Consider the following 20,056-nt stretch of genomic DNA (forward strand, 5'->3'; position numbering starts at 1 on the left):
GATAACAAATATGTATGAAAATAAATAGAGCTCAAGAGCATTAGAATTTGGAGAGATAGGGAAAAGTTTCATGGTCCCCAGAAACTCTCTAAGCCTCTAAGTTAAAGATCATGTCTATTAACTTCAATGAATAGGATTTCTAAACTGAAAGGTCCCTTTGTAGATCACAGATTTTTCCCTGTCATCCCTTCCCAAATAACTTAGTGCCTTGAACAAAGTAGTTGCTTATTAAATAAATGAATGAATGAATGATGAAAGCTCCTTGAGAACATTGACTGTTTGTCTTTATCTTAGTATCACTAGCATCTAACATTTTGCCTGATACATAGTAAGTACTTACATCCTTGTTGGCTGATTGCTTCATTGACTGATTGAAAAGGAAAAATAATCACTATTACCATTCTTGGTACACTCTTTTAGTGTAATATAATCAGAAGAATATGGTGGCAGAGAGAATGGCATCTTTGTGATGTCTCAATGCTCCCCACAAAATAGAAATGGTTTAATGGTTGAACACCTTTAGTAAGTGATTTCTATGTTCTAAGGACTTAACCATATTTATGATAAAACTGCATCAGTATTGTATTGGACAGGGCATCACAAGATTCCAGTCCTCCCTGAGGAATATTATTCTGAGAAGGGATCCAGAGGCTTCACCAGACTACCAAGGGAATCTATGCAAGACAAAAAAGGTCAAGAATCCATTACTCTAAGATGATAACTTAGAAAGGAATTGATAAGTTGTATGTAGTAGGAGTTTCCACAGCAGATGAGTCTTATACAAGTCTGGACCACTATTCCCCCAAATAAAATAGACCTGGACTTTGAGGGGAAAAAATTATTAAATGTTATGAGAATCTTCCTAACTTAGACCTCAAAAGAAATTTTTTCTTGTTAAAAAAAGTCTAAAAGTGATTGTGTTATCCAAATACAAAAATAAAACCAGTTCCCCTCCAAAAAAATTAAGGAAAAATGCTGCTATTAGTCAGGCTTTTAACCAGTGGCCATCTGAGACAGTAATTTTTGGAAAGAAAGAAGAACCTCTCTCCACCCCTTGTGTGCACACATCACACACACACACACACACACACACACACACACACACACACACACACACACACATACACAGACTCCTTTAAATAACACCTTAATTCTATCAAAAATATGATGAAAAAATAATGCATGGCAACAAGTCAAGAATATTAAGTGACTACTTACATGCATAAGATGCAGCAGGGGCTGGAGTAAATACAACAGAAACAAGGTATTCCCCTCAATGTAACCCCCATTTATTGGTTCCAATTTGTGAGGTCAGTCCTCAAGAGGCTCTTTCAATTCAGAAGACCTGAACCTGGTGGCAGCTTTGCCCCACTCCAGACTGCAGACCTACACCTATAAAATGTTGACATACTTCACACCTTTTTTATAACTAGATATATGAAATTTTTATTTTATGAAATATATAAAGTGGGAACAGGGTTGGCTAATAATACTTTTACATAATTTTCATGTTTCCTCCACCTTGAATTTGAATAAAGCTGTTTAGAGAAGCACTTTACATACAGACAAATACTACCCTGGAAGTCTAGAAAGCTAGACCCAATCAATCTACAAAAATTTATGAAGTATTTCCTACAGACTCTGAACTAGATTCTGGGGATACAATAAAAATTAAATTATGTCAGCTCTCAGGGAGTCTATATTCTATAGGGTAAAATATTGTGATTTGGGGAAAATAATATTAGCTCTTGAGTCAAAAGACCTAGGTTCAAATGTCAATTCTACTTTCATCTTTCTGCCTTTCAGTTTTTCCATCTATAAAATGAGTAGGTCTATGGAAGTTATTAAGCTTTCCTATTTCTTATTTATTAAAGCATTTTGAAGGTATTTCTTCTGTATTTTCCTTACCTTTTTCATGTTAAGAAGACAAACTTTCTAAAGAGCATAAGCAGAAACAGAGCATCTGAACTGAGATGATAGATTATCATATTAACATTACTTTATTTTCCCCAGTTCCACGTAAAAACATTCATTTTTAAATTTTTGAGTGCTAAATTCTTCTTCTTCTTCCCACACCACTCCCATTCATTGAGAAAGCAAGTTATTTGATATAGATCAAAAATGTGTAATCATGTAAAACACTACTATAATAGTTATATCACATTTTTAAAAAGGACTTTCTTTTTTCTATTGCATTTGACATTTTGCCCAACTTTACTGCACTGTTATTACTGCTGAAGGAATTAATCAACATCATCATCATCATTGTCATCATCATTACCATTTAGTAATTATATAATGATTTAGGTCTATAAATTTTATAAATTATATGATAAATCACTTGCCACTCTCCTCAAAGCAAGAGAGGACTTTTTCCATAAATATATGAAACATGTGTTAAAATTAAAGAAAATTAAACATAATCCTTGAACCAGATCTTTGATTTCATCGATATAGGGAATCCTCACATGAGGAAAATCTCTTACCAATTCACTTTCACATCTTTTCTGAATTTTTTAGTCTCAGAGTGTTACCTTTATCAAGAAATTATTTCATATTTTTGAGAATGCAGAGATGAAAAGTGACATAGCACCCAGGTAGTTTAAAAACTACTAGGGTAATAAAATGTATTAAAAATAAGTATAATTCAAAACAAAATGTGAAAATGGTAAAGGGAAAAGGGTTCTAGACAAAGTCTGATGCCAAATATGAAAATAACAAAATTGTCTTCAGTTAAAGAACATGGAAGGTTTCAAGGAGACGCTAGACCTATAAGGAACAGAATAATTTCAAGAGATGTAAATGTGGTTTGAATGTGTCCTAATCAAATGCACAGAGGTGGTAGAGGGCAGAATGACATCAGGGAGGAGCGAGAGTTCTATTTTTTCACTGTAACATGAAGGAAAATAGAATGAAATAAAAGTGGGAAGATAGATGGATGCAAATTTGGAAATACTTGAAAGACATAATAATTTTCACTTGATACTGTAGGTAATGGATAATTGAAATTTTTGAGTAGGTTGGTAATTCAGTAACAACTAAGAATTAGGAATATCACTTTATTATCTTTCATAGATGGATTAGACAGGTGGAAAATCTAGAAGCAGGGTGGTCAGTAAGGAAACTGCATCAATATTGTAGTTGTTGTCTAGGCAAATGTTGATGAGGACTTGAACTATGGTGTTAGTGGTGCAAAAAGAGCAAAAGATAGCTACAGATTATACAGCTATTCCTTCCACAACCCAGTAGTTAGGAGCACAGTGTCCCTACCATCTGGAAAATCCACATAAAAATTTTGGGCCCTCCTTTTATACCAGAAAATTTTGAATTTTTTTTCTTTTTCTTTTATGGAATGTTTAAAGTACATTATTGTAAATTTTGGGTTAAGTGTTTGATTATAGAATCTACTGACTTACATGTGTTAAACATGGCTTCTTCAAAACTCCTCCAAAATTCCCATTTAATATTTTATGTCAGTTCTTGATATGATGAAACCATGATTGTGAAAATTTCAATGTGGAAGGGATAACTATATTGGAAATGGAATAAATAAGATGTGACAGCTGATTTGATGGGGGTAGATGCCATCAAAAGACAGAAAACTTGTGAGGAGAAGGCTTTGATAGAAAAATGATAAGGTTCATTTTATTCTATTTTTTTATAAATAGTTTTGCTCAATTACTTTTAAAGACAGTCTTCAACATTCATTTTTATAACATTTTGAGATTCCAATTTTTCTCTCTCTATTTTTTCACTCTCCTTTCCCTGTGGCAAGTAATCTGATATATTTAATATGTATGAAATCATGGAAACATTTCCATATTAGTCATGTTGTGAAAGAAGAAATAAAACAAAAAAGGAAAAATCATGAAAAAGTTGAATAATATGCTTCAGAATGATTCGGACTCCATAGTTATTTTTCTAAATGTGGATAGCATTTTCCATCATGAGTGTTTTGTAATTGTCTTGGATTGTATTTGAAATTGTCTTGGATTGTATTCATGAGCCTTTTGGAATTGTCTTGGATTATATTGTTGAGAAGAGCTAATCAATAATAGTTGATCATTGCATGGGGTTGCTTATTAGTGTGTCCTATGATCTCTTGATTCTGCTTACCTCAGTAAGCATCAGTTCTTTCCAGATTTCTCCAAAATTCACCTGCTTATCATTTCTTTTAGTGCAATAGTATTCCATTGTATTCATATACCCTAACTTGTTCAGTAATTTTCCAATTAATTCTCATTCCCAATAATTCCCATTAAAAATATATTGAATTTGAGGTTATAGAAGGCTATCCAAGCAAAGAGAAGGAAAAGGGAAGAGAAAGTAAAGAAACTTTGGATAATGATTAGTGGTGGAAATATATACTGTTTTTATTTTATTTTATTTTATTGTTAATTCATGGAACAAAAAATATTACTATAAGATGATTGAACATAGAACTGTAAATCTACCATGCACAAATTGCTATTTCCTCTAAATATACAACAAAATTATTGTTTTTATTCTTTCCCTCCCACCTTCCCTACTCTAGAGATGGCTCCTATTATACACATAGTATACATATATATATATATGTATGTATATATATATGTATGTATATATATAAATTATTTCATAAATACTTTTATCAGCAGATAACATCTTTCTTCATATGCCCTTTATTTTTAATTTTTGTAATAGTCAAAATGACTTGATGGTCAATCAAGTGGGTAGGGATAATAATTTAAGCTGAGGGAATAGATGAGATTGTTAAAAGTGTGTGTGTGTGTGTGTGTGTGTGTGTGTGTAATTAAGGAGAAAGCCAAGGACAAAATTTCAGTGAAAAATTTCACTCTGTAAGGAAGATTTAACTAGGGAAAGGACTCACTGAGGAGAAGCAATCACTAGAAGGGAGAATAGGTAGAAAACTTAAATGTGAGGAAGTAGGGATTGTTGTGGTAGTAAGAATGGTCAGCAGTAAGTCACTTTCCTCAGAAAGTCAAGGAGGACAAGAATTGAGAAAAAGCCATTTGATATTGCAAGTAAAAGATCACTGGAGTGTATGGTAGGGAAATAATTCTAACAGAATCAGATTGGATCAAAAGTGGGTTCTGGGGGTGGCTAAGTGAATAGAGCACTGGCCCTGGAGTCAGGAGTACCTGAGTTCAAATCTGGTCTCAGACACTTAATAATTATCTAGCTGTGTGGCCTTGAGCAAGTCACTTTAGCACCATTTGGCTTGCAAAATACTAAAAAAAAATGAGTTCTGTGTATAGGACCTAAATTGGGGACTGACTTATTAATTTTTCCATGATATTTTTATTGTTTATTTATTTTAAATTTGTTTTAATTTAATTTAATTTTAAATTTAAATTTTATTTTTTCCAATTACATGTGAAAATAGTTTTCAACATTCTTTTTTTTAAGATTTTGAGTTCCACATTTTTCCACCTCCCTTTCTTTCCTTCCCTCTCCACAAGACAGAGAATAATCTGATAAAGGTTATATATATATACATATATGTACAGTAATGTTTAGCATATTTCCATATTCTGACTTTTTAATATTAAAGATCTATTGCTTTATTGTAAAAATCAGGAATCACAAATCAGGGATACCAGGAAAGGAGTTTGGTTTTTTTTTTAAAGTTCTTTATCTTCACTGATTTAATAAAATAATTGTATTACTCAACTAAATAAGAAAGGCCCTCAAAGGATCTTAGATTCTGGGCTTTTTGGTATGGGAGAGGGTACAGGGAGAGAGTGCTATAGAAGGAAGAGTACTAGTAAAGAGACAGAATGAACTGGAAAAACCTTACTTAGAAAGGCATGATGCAAGCAGATTTAGCCATCATTTTGACTTTGATCACTAAAGCATCATACCTAGATGATCTGAACATGTGCAGAGTGGATAAAGTGGCTTAGGAGTCAGTGTTCTTATTCCATGGCTGATACTTACTAGATCCTTCTTTGGTCAAATCATTTAATGTTTCTGGTTCTTAGTTTTCTTTCTGTACAAGGAGATGCTATACTACATGGATGAAGCAAGCAAGTGAACTGATATTTGAACCCAGATTCTCTAACTTCTGATCCAGTATGTTTTTTGCTAGTTTTATCATTTTACATTTGTAGATGCTACTGCTCCTTTAGTTTTTCAGTGGGTTTACAGAGGGATGGAAAGGGGAAAAGAACACTACTCATGGGAGAGGTGAACTAACAATGAAGATTTAAGTGTACATAGAATATACTTACTCTCAGGTAAGCATTAACACTGGCTCTTCTTGGGAGGAAAGGGGTAGGTTCTGGGCCTTAAAGGAACAGTTTCCAAGTCTGTAAAATGAAATCATTGGATTTCATTAAATGGCCTCTGGGGTTCTCTCTTGCTCTAAATCTTTGGCTTTATTAAATTAATTAGGCACCCTTTTAAATAATAATTCAATGTCACAACTTTGGAATTGTGAAATCTGTGGTTCAGTTGTCTTTCGTCTTTGTGATCCCATTTGGGGCTTTCTTGACAGATCCTGGAGTGGTTTGCCATGTCCTTCTCCAGATCATTTTAGACAAGGAAATTGAGAGTTAAGAGGAGTCTTCCTGACTCCTAACAATGCACTCTATCCACTAACCACATATCTGTCCTTATAGAAATCTGGCAGGATTTCCTTTTGCCCTGCTTTTCTCCTTTTCCCTATACAGTCTACCAGCATAGACTATGATAAGGCTGGGAGAGTAGAAAGGAAGGAGAGCAGAGCTTTTTATTCTTTCCCATGGCATAGAGAACATGGCTTGCTGACTTATCCCTAAGTACTGTGCATCTTCACAGTAATGAGGGGCCTAAATGAATCCCAGTCCATTCGTTCTAAAAGAAGTTACCCTAATAGGAGCTGCTAAAAGCATTCCCCCAAACATTCCCAGGACACCTGCTACAGCTTCCTTTCTTTGCACCACTGCAAAGTTTGTTTGGTTGGGTTTTTTCTTCTTCTCTCTCTTGCATTTTATGGTAACCATTTTATTGATAATCATTTAAAACTTTGTGATTTGAGCTTTCAACTACAGTTGTACATATGACCAGACAATCCATTAGAGAAATAGAGGATAGCTCTTCTGATATGGTATTATTACATAGTACTTGCAATTGAAGGCTGGTCAGTGACAAAAACTCATTAGATTGATATAAAAATAACCAAAATACTATATAAGGATATTATTGGCACATTTTAGTTTAATTATTAAAAAGGTTTATCTTTAAATCAATTGCCCACAGCAAGTAGACAAGATCAACTGATATAAATGTAAAAACTGAACCACATGTTCTTGATTTTTTTTCTGTTTTGTAGATATTTTTCTCAGCCCATTTATACTACCACCTCCAAAAGTGGGTATAAAAAATTCCACCAGGTATGGCAAATATAACTGTATGACACAATGTCCAGTGGAAAGTCCTGATAGAACTTCCATTTCATGTTTTTTTAACAAGGCAATGGGATTAAGTGACTTGCCTAAGGTCACACAGCTAGGCAATTATTAAGTGTCTGAGGTTGGATTTGAACTCAGGTCCTCCTGACTCTAGGGCCAGTGCTTTATCTACTGTGCCACCTAGTTGCCCTTCCATTTCATTTTAAATTATTAATGCATTCATTAGTACATGGCAAAGAAACAGTGTAACTGTACAAGATCAGTATGAAAGAAATGCAGGTATGTTGAGGAATCACAGGAATTTACTAGCAGATATGTTGCAGAAAGTTAATTCAATAGTTTTAATGATTTAATTTAAAGTGTTAATAAACAATTTGCTTGAATATATAATAAAATGTACTCAAAAAGAAAATCAGCAATAACCTTGAAACAACTTTATGGAAGTATGCCATAATCCTTTAACAAAGCTCATTAAATAAAGAAAAATTTATAGAATAGGGAAAAGGAATGATAATTTTGGCCTCTTATGTCAAAGGGAAGACCCTTTCATTATATAAAATGAATTATGTACTGAGTAGCAAGTCTGGGGTTTATTTATAAACACAGGTAAGTTCTGGATCACAGGCTCTCCATTCTTGGGTTGATTAAGAAGGTAAGCACTCCCAGAAACTTTAAAATGAAAACCACGATGTCTAAAATTACAAGTTGTTTTTAAGTGGAAGTTTGATATTATGATAGAATAAGTTTAAATTATGCCATAAGGGCTGAGTTGCTTTACTCATAACCTTGAGTCTGAATTTAAAGAACATAATTATAGAACCTTCCCTGCAGGTGAGCATTACCATTGGTCCTGCCTCTTTTTTGATGGGAAGTTTAGCCATATCAAAGATTCTTTTTTTTTTAGTTAGTTTTTTTTTTTTTTTGCAAGGCAATGGGGTTAAGTGGCTTGCCCAAGGCCACACGGCTAGGTAATTATTAAGTGTCTGAGGTCAGATTTAAACTCAGGTACTCCTGACTTCAGGGCTGGTGCTCTATCCACTGCGCCACCTAGCTGCCCCTATATCAAAGATTCTTAATCTTAGATTCATGGAACTCCAAGGTGTCCATGGATCGATATCAGGGGGGTCCATAAACTTGGGCAGAAAAATTGCCATCTTTAGTTTCAGTTACCTCTTATTAAAATTTGGTAATTCCCATGGAAATAATGTAAAGACTAACAGACAGCCTTCTAAGGGGAGGGGAGGAAGCAAGAATAGGGGAAAATTGTAAAACTCAAATAAAATCTTTAAACAAAAGGAAATTTTGTATCTCCCTCAACTGTGAATGTGGGCAACAATCTGAGAAGGGGGTCATAGATTTCATGTTATCCAAAATAATTTAAGACCTCTCTTGCTCTACTTAAGAGTATTTTTTTAAATTTTATTTACTGAAGGCAATGGGGTTAAGTGACTTGCCTACTGTCACACAGCTAGGTAATTAATAAGTTTATGAGGTCGGATTTGAATTCAGGTCCTCCTGACTCCAAAGCTGGTGTTCTATCCACTGCACCACTTAGCTGCCCCTACTTAGAGTATTTTTCACTCCCTTTTCCAAAGTTGTGGTATTGTCTTAAGATCAAAGCAGGATCTAATTAAGGTTCATAGGATTATAGATTTAAAGCTGAAAGGGATCTCAAAGGTCACCTGACCCAACCTCTTCATTTTATAGATGAGAAAACTATTCCTTCAGGGAAGAGCAATCTTCTCCTCAGGATTTGTTGGCACTTCAGGGCACAGCCTCTTTACACTATAGGGCACACTTATATGTCATTATTAGTTTTCTTCTCCAGCAGGTGTATTATTCCTCTTTCCATTCTTTTCTAATTCCATTGAGAATCTGAGGTGACAGTTGCATCTGCATAAGCAATATGGTTAAAAGTATTTTAAGGACAGACTTGTTTTTCTCAGATGCAAAGTAAAAGTCAATAGTACCTTTATCAGATGGCTAATAAATGAATCATTCAAATTATATAAATTGCTGTTGAGTATAAACAGCATAGCACCCACCAACATATCTAATATTTTAGCAATTTTCAAAGTGCCATGTCCATAAATAAATGGGTACTATGTCAAAACAGCTCTCCTAACTCCAACACCAATTCAAAAAAGCAACATATTATAGCTGGCAGAAAGCATGTTGACTTTGCAGAAGTAAGACCTAGGTTCAAATTCCAGTTGTCTCTTACCTCTTATATTAACTTATTACCTATTTAAACAAAGTACTTCCCCCTTTCTGGACCTCACTTTGTTTTCTGAAAAATAATGAGATTGGGCCAGCTAGGTGGCGAAGTGGATAGAGCACCAGCCCTGGAGTCAGGAGTACCTGAGTTCAAATTTGACCTCAGACACTTAATAATTACCTAGCCGTGTGGCCTTGGGTAAGCCACTTAACCCCCATTGCCTAGCAAAAACCTAAAAAAAAATAATAATGAGATTGAACTAGATGACTTATGCTCCTACCAGTTTTTCAACTATGACTATGAATTCACTTTGATCCCTCCATCTAAATAGGCTACAAAGTTCATCACTCAGTTGATTTGGTTTTTCTTTTTTAGATTTTTCAAGGCAATGGGGTTAAGTGGCTTGCCCAAGGCCACACAGCTAGCTAATTATTAAGTGTCTGAGGTCGGATTTGAACCCACGTACTCCTGATTCCAGGGCTGGTGCTCTATTCACTACAAGGCTGGTGCTCTATTCACTGTGCCACATAGCCGCCCCAGTTGATTTGTTCTTAAAGATGAGAATCAGGGGCAGCTAGGTGGTACAGTGAATAGAGCATCTTTCCTGGAGTCAAGAGGACCTGAGTCCAAATATGCCCTTTAGCTGTGTGACCTTGGACAAATCTCTTAACTGTTTCCCCAATAAAAAAAAAAATGAGAATCAGTCACCAAAATTGTTTGTATCATTGGGCATACTAATGTAACATCCACACAGAGATTCATTGTTCCGTACATATAACAGAGACAGTTCTCAAAACTGCAGGCTTGGGAGGCTAGGTGGTGCAGTGGATAAAGCACCAGCCCTGGAGTCAGGAGTACCTGGGTTCAAATCAGGTCTCAAACTCTTTATAATTATCTAGCTGTGTGGCCTTGGGCAAGCCACTTAACCCCATTTGCCTTGCAAAAACCTAAAAAACAACAACAACAAAAAACTGCAGTCTTCTCAATGTGAAAGGAAAGAGATGAAATATAATGGGGAAAAAGTTTATAAATAAAATGACAATAAATTTTTTTTTAAAAAAACTGCAGTCTCTCAAAAACCACAACCCCACAATTAAGCAAACAGGGGCTCACTTTTTTAAGATTATTTTTCAAATATTTTAAAAATAGATTTGCTTTCTTGAATCCAAAGTAAAAGTATAAGTACTGTTATCTGATGAATGTTGCACTAATTATTCAAATTGGATATTACCCAATGTAACATTTGCACAGTTTCAAAGTACTTTATACATAAAGACAATTTATAAAGTGGTTGGCTCTTCTGATGCTCAAACCTTTTCATTACAGGAAATACAGACATAGATTCTCTTATTAACTCAAGTTTCCTTGTATCTATTTACCTACACATAATGTCTGCTTATGAAAGCATTTTGAAACCAAATATATACGTTATTTACTTTCTACTATTATGATGATTTCTCTTAAAATATGTCAAAAGTGTTATGAATATTACTTCAATTAATTTACCTGGTCCAAAAGAGGTGAGAAATCCATTTTACACACAAAAAAGAGAAATAAACTGAGAACACATAGTTGCATAGAAAGTACCTAAACCAGTAAGTAACTGGTTTAGTCACCTCACTCTAACATCGATCTCATCCACAACTTAGGAAAAAGTGAACTCCTCCTGTAACAAACCAGAAAATAGAAGGTATCCTTGATTACAGAATAGATTCTTACTATTCTTGTATCAAGCCAATGAAGCACAAGATAAAAGATGTTTAGGGAATCAAAATTAAATGGATGAGTACCATATTTATAAAAGTAATAACCAAAGAAAAAGGACTGTTAAATGTAAATCATATTCTCTGTAAAAATATAAGCTGTCATAAAATATAGTTCATCTGGAATTTCTCAGGAGGTTTTTTTTATTGCTTTCCATAATTTGTCAGGGCTTTCCTACTCCTTGGTGTGACATTAATAAGAAGAAAATGAAATCAATGAACTGGAATTGACAGGCAACGAAAGAGAACAGAAAGAAAAATTAGGAGCAATGCTTTTTTGTATTAAAAGCAAAAAGCAAATCTACCAACCAGAAGTGACTAACCTTATTTAATTTAACCAAATCTCACAAATCTGTCAATATAGAATTGTGGATTTTTATATCTATGTGCCTTGGTCTGCTGCTGTTGTACAGTGAGTCCAAATCTTGATGGCCCCATTTGGGGTTTTCTTGGCAAAGTTACTGCAGAAGTTTGCCATTTCCTTCTCTAGTTCTTCTTAAAGATGAGACAAACATTAAGTGACTTACTCAGAAATGTGGTATTGTCTGTGGTTAAATAAGTCTCCCTGACTCCTAGCCCAGAACATTATCCACTGCCCATTTACCTTGGTCTATAACTCCTTTTATCACTTTTATCATTCATCAGAACTAAAATCAAAATAGTGCTTTCTTTGTGCTACTCCTGTGTTATTGGATTAGTGTCCTCCCTTCTAGACCTCTGCTCTTAACCTGAGTTGAGAAGAATATTAAATACTTTATTTCTAAGTATCTATTTTGTGAATTTCTAGTCAAATTCTACATCCCAGGTTGGTCTCCAAGTCTTGTCCAACACAATCAAGAAATGAAAACTGTGTGTCCCCTGATCCCCACACGATCCTCCTCTTACTTTTTTCTCTATCCCTGGTTCCTACATCTTTTTGAACCATGTACCAGCCTTCTTCCTCACTCCCTTCTTCAAACCCACCATCTCTGAGGTCAAATTTGTCTTTGGTAAAATTTGCTTTCAGTGGAGGTATGTAGAACATGAAATGTTTCTGGAGAAACAGAGAGTGTGTGTGTGGGGGGGGGTGGAGACAGACAGACAGACAGAGACAGAGAGAGAGTCAGAGACAGAAAGACAGAGAAACAGATATAGACAGAGACAGACAGAAACAGAGAGACCAAGACAGAGAGACAGGGAAACAAAGACAGAGAGAGAGACAAAGACTGAGAGAGAGAGAAGAGAGAGCCAGACAGAGACAAAGATTGAGAGAGAGACAAAGACTGAGAAAGAGATGGGGGGCAGAGAGAGAGAGAGAGAGAGAGAAGAGACAAACAGAGACAGAAAGATCTGAAAGAGAACTAAGAGGTCATTTTATATAAGCCCCTTATTTTGATGGATTAGAAAAATGAGTTCCAGGGATATGGTTGTATCTAAGTATATACACATATGTATGTATGTATGTATGTGTATATACACACACACAAACACACAAACATATATACATATATATGTATGTAACTCACTCAAATTTACTGAGGTAATAAATATCAGAGATGGGAATGAGATTATCTGTGCTAATATTCACCTCAATTCATGTGAATATTTGAACACTGATTTTATTACAGTATTTAGAAGATATCTATAACAAGTTATCCAATAAGGCTAAAGTTCTCTTCCTGTGTTTCAATAGATTTGGTTTTATTTAATTTTATACAGACATGATTTAAAAGATCTTTTGTATCCAATATACTTATATGTGATCTATTCCCCTGTAAAACAAGGGAAATTGATGATTTTCAAGGTCCTTTACAGCTTGAGATTTGTCATTCTGACTCCAGGTATGGTGTTCTACCCACTATACCATATTGACTCTACCTTTGCATGTCATGATCCCACTAAGCCTTACTGAGCAATACAACCAAATAATTCACTTCCCCATTGGACAACTTTCTGATAATGATGATTTCCAAATGATTTTTGAAATATAATGATTTCCCATATTATCAAAGTAAGTCACCTAAAAGAAACAGAAAGAATCATTGGACCTGAACCTGGGCTTTTTTTATGCTGCCAGAGCTAGCACACTAACATAGCCCTGCAGAAATCAGAACCACCTTCAGATGTCTATGACATAAGTAGCTAAGAAGACAAAATTAGCTGAATTTCTATAACACTGTATTTCAATGCAATGCCTTGTAAAAGGCAATGTGACATATAAAATAGAGAGCTGACTTCAGAGCCAGGATTACTTGACTTCAAGTTTAGTCCCCACAGCATCCTTCCTATGTGACTTTACGCCAATCATATAAAGTCTTAGAAACCTAGGGAAATCTCTAAGATTGATAGAGGGATTTCATAATGAGAGTTTTCCATATCAGTAAAATCACAGGCCAAATCCTTGTTTCACTATACTCAAAGATAATATTCTGAAGTCTGAATCTTGTGCAGAAAGTCCACAGTCAACTGAATTTCTTTTGGTTTAAACTTCTAATTTCTATAATGCAGGAAACCCCCAGGAAGAAAGTTTCCCCCTAACTTATTTTATTTTATTTCATTTTTTTTTTTGGTTTCTGGAAAGCAATGGGGCTAAGTGACTTGTTCAAGGTCACATAGCTAGGTGATTATTAAGTGTCTGAGGCCAGATTTGAACTCAGGTCCTCCTGTCTCCAGGGCTGGTGCTCTATCCACTGAGCCACCTAGCTACCCCAAAAGTGTCCCCCTATCAACAAAGATCAGCAACAAAGATTCTGCAACTTAAATTCTTAGGAATTTAGTTCTTTATTTAATTAAATTCTTAAGGCATTACCAAGTTAAGAGGTCCAGTATGTGTTGAGTCAGAATATTAACCCAGGTCTTTCTCACTCCAAGACCAGATTCATTTTTCTGTTAGATAACCTTATGCCACAGCTTAAATTATTTTATAAGTCCAAGATAAAGTCTCTTAATAGAAATATATTGTGTTTGAAAATTCATATAGTATTTGTGTCTACATCCCATCCATGATGTTTTAAAAATCATCTCTGCAAGTCCATTTAAGTTTATCTTTATTAGAATCTTAGTAATGGGACTTTTATAGTCAATCCATTTCAACTCATATCTTCCTTCTGTTTTCTCTGTCAGTCAATCAATAAACGCTCTTTTACACCTTGTTACACCATGTCAGGCCTTGCTAAGTGCTAGGAATACAAAGACATGAAAAAGACTTTCCCTTTGTCAAAACTATTGACTATCAGACTAAAAAAGGTAGAACAAATATGATTAAGAGGGAACTGCAATCTAAGGTGAGTGAGGAAGAAGGAAGAGAGCATTTATCAACTAAAAAAGAGTTTCTCACCTAACTTTGATGCAATACATTCTAGAGTACTAAAAAATTCTTGGTATTCTTTGAGGAGGGGAAAGGAGGAGAGCTAGACAGTAGAAGACCAAGTAATGTACTGAATTTGATATACATTTCTGATAATTAAAACTGTGAGAACTGAAGGAAAAAAAAGTAGTGATCATTCTAGGATACAACAGTGATTGACTAAAAATATCATGTCAAACTAACTTAAATTCCATTTTTGTTAATACTACTAGAGACCAGAGAAAGCATATGTCTGATTTTCACCAAAACTCATAGTAATTTTGTGAAGATTTGTATGAGTATATATATATATATGTGTGTGTGTGTGTATGTATGTGTGTATGTGTGTATATATATATGTGTGTGTACTGTATATGTTTGTGTTTATGCTTCTGCATATGCATATACAACTTAGTGATATGCTAGACTTGAAGTCAGGAAAGACTTGAGCTTAAATCCAGCTTTAGACATTTATTAGTAATGAGACCCTGGGCAAACCACTTCATCCTGTTTGCCTCAATTTCACTTCTGTTAAAAAATGAGCTGGAGATGATAATGGCAAACCACTCTAACATCTTTTCCAAGAGAATTTCAATGGGCTCATGAAGAATCAGACAAGACTGAAATGATTCACAAATTATACATATATATATATATATATATATATATATATATATATATACAAATGCATATACATAGATATAAATACACACATATAAGCACATGCACATATATATGTATACATACAGAAAAAAGATTTGTTACAATCATATGACCAAACTCAAAGATTAATGGGTTGATATCAATATCAAAGACTTCAAAGAGGTATTTATTAAAATGGGGATTTTAATATTTTAACATTGTAAGGGAGTTCAGAAACTATGTACATCCCTTGATAGGCTGACATAAGGAAAGTGGGGTCTACTAAGGAGGTTAAGTAAAAACTTGACCAGTGTCACATATGGTCAGCAAGTTAGAGCCTGGATTTATCCCAATCTTTGGTGCTGAATCTATTTTTATTTTTTTCTATATATACTATGCCACCTTCCCTGGCTATGGTTCTGTCTTTTAGCTTAATTTTTCATCTTTTTGAAAAAATTCAGAAACTTAAACAGGCTTAACCAATCTGTGCATGAGAGAAAATTGAAAGGCGACATTGGATAACAGAATGAAGAGCCTAAAATATCTAAATTGAAATTATGGAATAGATCAAACTAGATAAAACCTAAAACAGTTGAATGTAAAATTTCATGCTCAGGTTTAAAAAAAATATCACTTGAAAAAGTCACATGAAGCTTCTTTTAGCCATTTTTATTGGCTATAAGATCAATATAGGCATAACAGTATGCTAAAGCAATTTGAAAAAGCTACACAAGCTTTTGCTTTCATTTTAATTTTCTTCTGAACTCTTTAAAATTAAAAAGCATTTTTTTATTCTTCTCACCATCTTTCCCATTAAAAGGGGAAAAAAGAAAAACAAGAACCCCTTGTAACAAATGTGTATAATAGTCAAGCAAAGCAAATCCCTTTATTGTGTCTGTCTAAAAATATATTTCCCATGTTACATTGAGTCCATCACCTCTCTTCAATTATTGCATTGATTAAAATTCTTTAAAAGTAGGTTGTCAGGGGCAGCTGGGTGGCACCAGCTCTGAAGTCAGGAGTACTTGAGTTCAAATCCGGCTTCAGACACTTAATAATTACCTAGCTGTGTGGCCTTGGGCAAGGCACTTAACCCCATTTGCCTTGCAAAAACCTAAAAAAAAAGGTTGTCTTTCAATGTTGCTATTGTATATGTTGTTCTCTTGACTCTGCTCATTTTATGCTTTATCCTTGAACTCTATTAAATGGAAGCAGAATGTCCAAAAATAATCTCATTATCTCATCTTTTACTTCGAAGAATTCTCAGAATTCTGAGTGCTATGATCAATCCTGGGTGCCACATTTCAGCAAGTATTTTAACAAATAGAACAGTGTTAAGAGAATGGAACTAGGAATAGCAAAGATTCCGAAAGACATTTAATGAGTAGCACCTGCAAAAAGACTCTCTTCTCAACAGCATTGTGAGATACTTAGTGCAGTTGTTGTGACCACTTTACAAGTAAGAAGATTACATATATTTGTATCAACAATAATCATTATTATGAATTTTTTAATTAATAAAAAAAGAGCTACTAATTAGTCCAGAATCACATGGTTAGGAAGTAGCAGAGCAGGGAAACAAGATTGCATCTTCAGATATCTGGAAAAAATAATGTTTCCCCCATGGCTCCAGAGAGGAAAACTTTAACTACACGAAAGTTACAGAGAAGAAGGTTTTAGTTCAATATACGAAGTTCATAATAATTTTGGTTGCATAACAATAGAATGAGTTGCTTTTATAGTTAGAGAAGTTTCCAGTCACTGGGAATGTATCAGTAGAGACTGGCTTATCTTTTAGCAGGAAAATTATTTCCTTTTATTTATATATTTATTTATGTATGTATGTATGCATGCATGTATTTATTCGGTATCATTGATTTCATTTGTATGATTAACTTCCAGTGTGATAAACTCCACCAACCTATGGAAATTAGCAACTACTCTGCAACTTACAGTTTTAAAAAAGGGAGTTAACTAAACCAGAGAGGTGTTGATCTGTCCAGTTTCATAAAGTCAATATTTGTCAGAAGTGGAATTTGAACACTACCTCCTGGCAAATCTTATCTTATTCACTAATCTTCTACTTAAATATAGCATTATTTTTAACTATTTAGCAAACAGTTTCTGAGAAGGGTTCTATTTCTTTATCAGACTTCCTATATAAAAAGGCTAAAAATCTCTGTAATAGAACAAGATAACACCTATAGAGAAGTGGTGGCCAGGGAGGGGTGTTCTGGTCTGAGAAGTCACAGAGATAATGAATGGAGTCATAGAACAATTGTCTGATTTTTTACTTTCCAGTAGTGATGGTATTAATTGATTACTTGCCCAACTGGAAGAAGAAAGGAGGAGGAGGAGGAGGAAAAAGCAAACATGTCCTGAGAGTGACATTTTTATTCTAGGTTAGTTTAGATGTAGAGAACCTGATCTAAAAATTGAACCAGACAACATATCATGGAGTTTCTTCCTTTGAAACTCATGATATTTGACTAATCTATTTGGTATACAGGTTCACCACCTATTATATTTGGGGTTCTACACTCATTATCCCCAAATAAAAATATGACTGGGACCAGCGGTCCCACATTCTGAAGGGCATGTCCATTTAACTCTGAATAACTCCCCAAGTGGGTAAACTATGACTGTATTCCACTTAGCATTTCACTAACATTGGCGCTATGCAATCCCAAATATTTGACCATCTTTTTTCTAAAAAAAAAAATATAATATAGCTATGGCATCCTTCTGATAATGAGAAGTTTTGCAGTTATGTATAAGTGAAATACACATATTCCTAAGTAGATTCAGAGAAGGCCTGAAACACAGACTGCTGCTTATGTGGTATTTGTTTGTGGATAGTCTTGCAGATGGGAGGATTTCCTAAAGAGATCCTAACCAAAAACGATCATATCCATCAAAGTGTCTTAAATCTTAAAATTCCTAGTTTAAGGCCTTTTCCTTTAAAAAATGATTTAAAATTATTTAAGGGGAAAGAAGTAACATGCAAGGTAACTAACATATTAGAAAGGCACTAGACTATCTCATGAAAACCACTATAATTCACTGTGACTTAGCAGATAGAGTACATCTTAGAGCACAAGGTGGGTAAGAAGGTTATATCAGTTAGTCAATAATCAATGGGGAGGGGTGGGGAAGGGAAAGCAAGAATTAATTTTAGTCCTGTTCAACTCTTTTATGACCCTAATTGGATTTCCTTCTCCAACTCATTTTATAGATGAAGACACTGAGGCAAAGTTAAATAACTTGTCCAGGGTCACACAGCTAGTGAGTGTCTGAGGCTGGATTTGAATTCATAAAGAGTTTTCCTGATCTAGGTCCAGTGTTCTATTCACTGCTTCACCCATCTGCCCCATACATAAATATGCATACATTTTAATATATCTTGCTATATAAAACACAGTTCTACATACACACACACAAACACACACACACATAAACACACACAAACACACCCACATTACCATATCTGCTTTCATCAGTTTGGGTATTCCCTTCATGTTGGCAGATAGCAATGGATACATATTTTAACCAGTATGATTTTTATCTTAAGCATCCATAAGTCCTCCATAGACTGTACACTTAAGGTTTTAATATTTTGTAGCTATTTCATATATATATATATGAATTCAAGGTACTGTTCAAATTTAAAGGAGCATTTTCACTTTTTCCATGTTTGAGAAGATTTTTTTTGTTAATTTCTTTTCAAATGAAAAATGGATAAATATGTAGCTAGATAAATATTGCATTTTTCTGTCAAATAACAGCTGGCCTTCTGTTTTCTAATTAGATCATAAGCTTGTCAAGAATAGGGTGCCTGTTTTAGGTTTTATTCTATTTATTACAGTCACTAATATAGTGCTTAAAAATCAGTAAAATGATCAATAAATATTTATTGATTTGCATGTGTTCTGATGAAAAGGGGAACCTACTGTCTACCATACTGTTGAAAAATTCTTCCACCTTACCCTGTTCTTCCTTTCTTTTCATTTCTAGCTTGATCACTCATGGCTTTGGGACTCCAGCAATATGTGCAGCCCTAAGCACTTTCCAAACTGTCCTTAGTGAAATGCTGAACTACCTGGAAAAACATACAGCACACAAAAATGGAGGAGCAGCAGATTCTGGCCAAGGACATGCCAACTCGGAGAAAGCCCCCCTGCGGAAAACTTCAGAGGCTGCCGTGAAAGAGGGCAAAACAGAAAAGACAGACTAGCTACATCAAACAGAATCTATTTCCAGAGAGTCTTGCTGCTGATATTTTTTTCTAATATATATATCATTGAGGGTGACTAATCTTCAGTGGACCAAATCTCTTCCCTCCCTTACCCCTCTGACAAAAAAAAAAAGGAAATGAAACAAAAAAAAGGACAAAACAAAAAAAAAACAACAAAAAAAAGGAAAACAGCAGTGTAATTGTGTGATGAAATTGTCACCTTTTTTTTAATTTTATGTTGCAATAAACTCCTTTTGTGCACGTATTTTATTGTTCCAAATTATCCTCATCACAGTTTTAAGCACTTCTGGATTTTGGAGAGGCAATATGTGCTTTTTCACAAGCTAACTGATGCACTTTCTCAACCAAATGTGTAGTTAGGGATCAGGAAGCATGTCCAAAATGGGAACCACCACCAGCTTTTATGGCTCCAACAGTTCTCTTAGTTTAAACTTGTAACAAAAGAGTGCCTCTTTCCAT

The 20,056-nt window shown here is 34.5% G+C and overlaps 1 protein-coding gene across 1 annotated transcript in view; it reads left to right on the top strand.

Annotated features, from left to right (window-relative positions):
- The window catches only part of TFAP2D (transcription factor AP-2 delta), an 82,186-nt gene extending 62,610 nt beyond the window's left edge, over positions 1-19,576 (top strand). Inside the window, exon 8 of the mRNA XM_074190175.1 lies at positions 19,357-19,576. Within this exon, the coding sequence (XP_074046276.1) occupies positions 19,357-19,576 (220 nt within the window). The remainder of the gene's footprint in view (positions 1-19,356) is intronic.
- The last annotated feature ends 480 nt before the right edge of the window (positions 19,577-20,056 follow it).

The sequence above is a fragment of the Macrotis lagotis genome, chromosome 5 (genome assembly GCF_037893015.1).
Source record: "Macrotis lagotis isolate mMagLag1 chromosome 5, bilby.v1.9.chrom.fasta, whole genome shotgun sequence".
In the NCBI taxonomy this organism is placed as follows: domain Eukaryota; kingdom Metazoa; phylum Chordata; class Mammalia; order Peramelemorphia; family Peramelidae; genus Macrotis; species Macrotis lagotis.